We start from the raw sequence: 5,273 nt of genomic DNA on the forward strand, positions 1-5,273 counted from the left end.
TCGCACGACCGAAGAAAACTATCGGTAGAGCTACTATAACCACGCGTAATTCCACATCTTATCTTTTCGACATGCTGAAAAGAAAGAATCTAGCTACAATCAGCGCCGCACCTTGCTTTGTGACGGTCGTGTGCCGCTGGAAGAATTGCGCAGATGCAATTTCTGGCGCAATTAAAGAATAATTTATGTGCATTGTAAACTTATGCATTGTTCGTGCAATGCCTTGCCGATCGCACCGTAATTGAACCATATCCAAAAAGCTTGTATATTTTGAAGTTTCCGTGATAAAGTTCAAAATGTAGTTTTTTTGTTTTTTTAATTTAAATGAACTATTTTGTGAGAAGTTCAATATTATTATCGCGGACGCTTACAGGCTCCGATAGATACTGCTATAAGATCAAAGGCCTTAATTACGTTTTTTTTCTGGGGTTTTACGTGCCAGAACGATGATATATTTATGAGACATGCCGTATAGCGTGGGACACCGGATTAATCTTGACCACCTGGGGTTCTTGAACGTGTACGCAGCATGGTACACGGGTCTTTTTGCATTTCGTCCCCCGTCGAAATGAGGCCTCCGTGGCCCGGATTCGATCCCGCGCCCCCTGGCTTATTAGCAGCGCAACGCCAAAGCCAGAAAACCACCACGGCGGGTTAGGATAAACGAAAAAAACCCCGATAAACTGGGACATAACAAACGCTGTGTTGGATGATTGAACGGGGATAGCAACAAGGGCCTTAAATGCGGCTGCCAGTACACTTGCGTTTAGCTTCATTGAATAATGTCCACTGCTTTAGAGAAGTAAAAGATAATATGTTGCTGTAATATAAATAATATTGCTTTAGCCTGTCCGAATCTCGGCGAAAACTCATCTGTGAGGCACAGTGTCTCGTTGATACGAGTGATGCTACATTTTGCGATTAGTTCTTGTAGGTTGCGTGCACTGTAAAAAAAATCCGTAATCGTACGGACGTACTCTACGTAAAAAAACGAGCGCCGTTTCCGTTTTCTAAAAAATGGACGTAACGTCCGTATTTTATTGCTAAAATCAAGAAATGGACGAGCGTGGCGCTGTCTACCACGCTTTCTCACACCTAGCGCTCCACAGTATTGATAACCATGACATCTCTCTAGTAGTTCGAAGTAGTTAAAATATCATAAAAAGCCCTTGTCAGCCCTTGTCATGCCCATGCTGTCCATGCTTCGAAGTTTCGTCGCTGTTGCCGGGCTGCTAATTTCCGTGATTCCGAACGTGCGGCCATTTGGTGTGATCTGTTGACAGCGTGGGACTTGCTACGCCTTTTTCAGCCGTACTCAGGTAAGCGTTGCTTTCATTTTCGCCAGTTTCGATGAAGTTATGTCATGCAACGTTTAGGTCGTGGTGATGACAGGTTCAGTTTGCTTAGTACAAAGCAGGGCCATGCGTTCTCGCGCAGTTCGAGTTAACCAGTGTCGTGCTTCAGTGCGCTCGCCCTGTGTTCATGTTTGCACGTGTGTGTCGTTCATGTTTGCACGTGTGTGTCGTTCATGTTTGCACGTGTGTGTCGTTCATGTTTGCACGTGTGTGTCGATCATGTTTGCACGTGTGTGTGTGTGTGTGTGTGTGTGTGTGTGTGTGTGTGTGTGTATACGCGCGCGCGCGCGCGATGGGGGCCGGCTGTTCGTATTCGTGCATGTGGAAATGTGTGCTTGCATTTTTGTAGATAACGTGCATGTCTCAGCTTCGATGCGTCCGTTCGTTTATGTGCGCCTGTACCCGCGTGCGTGCCTGGGGCTGCTAGCGTGTTCTTGCATGCGCACATGTGGGCTTGCGTTTTCCTGTCAATGCGTGTGTCAGCTTCAACTTGCTGCCCGTTTGTGTTTGCACCTTCGCGTGCATGTTTGCTTGCTTGCCGGCGCGCGTGCGTAGGTTAATACGTATCTACTTGCATGGCGCGCATGTTACATGCGCCAGTGCCTCGTCCCTCGCTTGCATGCGTGCGTACCCTTGGCACATTTTTATATGTGCATGATGCCGTGCTTGCTTGCTTGCTTGCTTGCTGCTCGCTCGCTCGCGCGCGCGCGCGTGTGCAGCATTAGTTTTGTTCGTGTGTGGGCTTGTGGACGCTTGTGTTCTTGGACCGTTTGGGCACAGCTAGTAAGAGGAGCAGTAAATCTCTTCTTGCTTTCATATTATCCACATGTGTTAGTTAGATAAACATACATTCAGTACTCCTCAGTTCAGATTTGATATTCTGCCTCATCAGGTGATTAGTGCAGTTAATTTTACTCAGCACATACGCGCCACATCACTAATGCGAAGGTTCGTTTGCTGCGTAAATTAAAAGGATTGCTCTTTCTTTTTACAGTACCATTACTGATGTACGATGCCAGAATGCCGAATCATGTGTACGGAAGTTTCCTACGCTGGTGACGTACTTTGAGCACTTCAAGTATCATAGCAGCATACTGGCTGGTGCTCTTTGTTCAGTTCAACCATGTACGGCAGTATTGAAGACATATGAAGCGTTCAGGAGTCATCTGTTCAGGCACCATAGGAAAACAAGCAAGCTGCGTACAGATGGTTCTTCTTTCGTGTGCCCAGTGCCATCGTGTGCTGTGCTTGAGGCTACGCGCACTAAGTTTATTTCGCACATTGCGAACCATTTAGACAAGGGAACAAATGTGTGCTGCCCTTTTGTAGGCTGTGTGAAAATATTTCATTCTTCCGCTGCCTTCAGAACACATGTCTGTCGTTATCACCGGGAAACTAGGGACAATTTGCTGTGCCCACAGTTGTCTCATGTGCCAGGTGCTGATGTTGAAACTCAGGTTGAAGCTACGTTGCAGCAATATGAGTGCGACCAGCTAGTTTGTACACCTGGAGGTGCATGCCATGAACAAAGCACTGATGGCACTGATAACGATGATAGTCTTTTCAGAGATAACTTCGCTCTTCTTCTCCTCGGGCTAGAATCAAAACGGCATGTCCCAGCAAGTACAATACAGTAATTACTGAAAGAGATGCAGAACATTCACAACCTAAGCCAGCAGATGGCATTGAAGAAAATTGCAAAGGTTGTCTCGGCTGATGTGCTAGCCACCATCCAGTCACACTTAATCAAAGATGACCATAATGATGTAGCTTCTGTGACAATGAGGTCATCTTACTGTCGGCACAAGTACTACAAGACACACTTTCAGTTTGTGCCACCAAGTGAAATCAGTCTGGGCTTGAACAAACAGAACTTGGCCTCTGTGTACCATTATGTACCTATCGAAAGCCTCATTCAGTTCTTAATGTCATCCGCACCAGCCCCTCAGCCAAACATGGTTGAGACTTCGTTTGATTTAATTTCGGGCCAGGTTTTCAAACAGTCACAGGAAAACGAAATACAAGTTGTCTTGTACCAGGATGAATTTGAGATAGCAAATCCTTTGGGTTCTGCTAGAGGAAACTTTAAATTGCTTGGTGTATATATGACCCTCGGAAATTTGCCTCTCCACTGCAGGCTACAAACTGCAAGCATGCAGCTTGTGATGCTTTGCCGTCAAAGGCATGTGAAGGAGTTCAGCTTAGGTCAAGTTCTGCGACCTTTGACAGAGGACTTGGTCAGACTAGAAGCAACTGGCATGATAATAAATGGAGTAAAGCACAATGTGCGCTTAAGTTTCATAGTTGGGGATAACCTCGGGAGCCACGCAGTTGGAGGCTTCACTCAAAACTTCAGTACGTCGGTGTATTTTTGTAGGTATTGTTTAGTTCGACGGTCAGAATTTCAGCAGATGCCTCATGTAGTTGGTGAGAGACGAACACCAGAAAACTACAATGAAGCTCTTGAACGCCTTGCAATGCGCAATACTGGCGATAGTGAGCAGGGTATTGTATGCAACTCTCCCTTTCATGCTTTAAAGCATTTCCATGTGTGCAAATATGGCTTGCCGCCTTGCATTGGCCATGATTTATTTGAAGGTGTCGTACGGCTTGACCTGGCGCTTTATCTCAAATATTTTGTAAAGCAAAGGCATTGGTTTACATATGATTATTTAAACCACAGAATTGCTGCAATGAAATACTCTGCAAATGATGTGCGCAACAAGCCGGCAGTGGTGTCCAGTCAGGGTGACAAACTTACTGGTCATGCCATTCAAATCTGGACATTTCTCAGATTGTTGCCATTGTACATTGGCAATAAAATTGCGGATCGAGATGACCCCGTATGGGAACTTGTAAGAATGCTTGCAGAAATAGTGGACGTTGTCATGGCAACCAAAATAACATTGGCTCAAGTGGCATACCTAAAGGTTCTGGTTGAAGAGTATTTAACTTCTCGAATTGAATTATTTCCTCTTCAGAAATTGAAGCCGAAGCATCATTATATGCTGCACTACAGTGAGCTGATCGAGGAGTTTGGGCCTCTTGTCCATGTGTGGACAATGAAGTTTGAGGGCAAGCACCAATACTTCAAGGAGTGCATTCGCTCCGTCAGGAATTTCAAAAATGTCACGAAGACCTTGAGTGAAAAGCATCAGTTGTACCAATTTCTTTTTAGCAGCGCAAGGCTTGTTCCATACTGTAGGGGGGAGTTCGTGGATATGAGCCAGGATGAGCAACATGCATTAAATATCAGTTGGAGGCACAGCCAGATACTTCACAAAAATGTTTTGTTGAAAAAAGCTGTAGTGAATCGGCTTGTCTGCATGGTTGGCAGTTATGTTCTTATATCGGATACGAAGTATGATGTGACATTTGGTCTTCTGATTGCTGTTGCATAGAACGATTCAGAAACAATATCGTTCTTGCTGAAAAGCACACCTGCAGCATTGATCCCGCAGCTCTCCTTGTACCTGTTGCAAAACCAAACATCTGAAACTACTGTTGTGAGTCCTTATGAACTTTTGGATTTGACACCATATCAGGCGTATGATTTCCAGGGAACCCCTGTAATCAGGCTGAAGTACTCCTTTCCTGAAAATTATGAATAGTTAATGTTACTGGTTATGCAATAACATATGTTGGTATGGGCTGCTGGTTGTGGAATGAGCATTGTGTTTATACAAATGCTTATCGCTGCGTGAATTTAATGGCAAAAGACAGTTTAGAGCAGCAATAAGAAATATGTGCCTCATGTAAAGCAGTTCTTGTTGCAAATTTTTGTATGTAATGACATTGGGCTGTTTTTTTTACTGTCTGTAGAGATGAAATTGGATCCTTCGTGTGTTCACTGCTTAATGAGTGGAACATGCTTGAATTGATCTTGTGCTGTACAAAACTTTGTTCGTTAGTTTCATT

General features: G+C 44.6%; 1 protein-coding gene across 1 annotated transcript; it reads left to right on the forward strand.

The window, feature by feature from the left end:
- The first annotated feature begins 1,183 nt into the window (after nucleotides 1-1,183).
- Nucleotides 1,184-4,756, forward strand: LOC125943242 (uncharacterized). The gene is made up of 2 exons (XM_049662019.1): nucleotides 1,184-1,319; nucleotides 2,350-4,756. Exon 2 carries the CDS (start codon nucleotides 3,005-3,007, stop codon nucleotides 4,754-4,756), a length of 1,752 nt encoding a protein of 583 aa, XP_049517976.1. The 5' UTR covers nucleotides 1,184-1,319; nucleotides 2,350-3,004.
- Nucleotides 4,757-5,273: the final 517 nt, after the last annotated feature.

Source organism: Dermacentor silvarum, chromosome 1, assembly GCF_013339745.2.
Source record: "Dermacentor silvarum isolate Dsil-2018 chromosome 1, BIME_Dsil_1.4, whole genome shotgun sequence".
In the NCBI taxonomy this organism is placed as follows: Eukaryota; Metazoa; Arthropoda; class Arachnida; order Ixodida; family Ixodidae; genus Dermacentor; species Dermacentor silvarum.

Excerpts from the sequence above, each read along its gene's own strand:
- LOC125943242 (XM_049662019.1), top strand. The coding sequence starts at position 3,005 with ATGCAGAACATTCACAACCTAAGCCAGCAGATGGCATTGAAGAAAATT.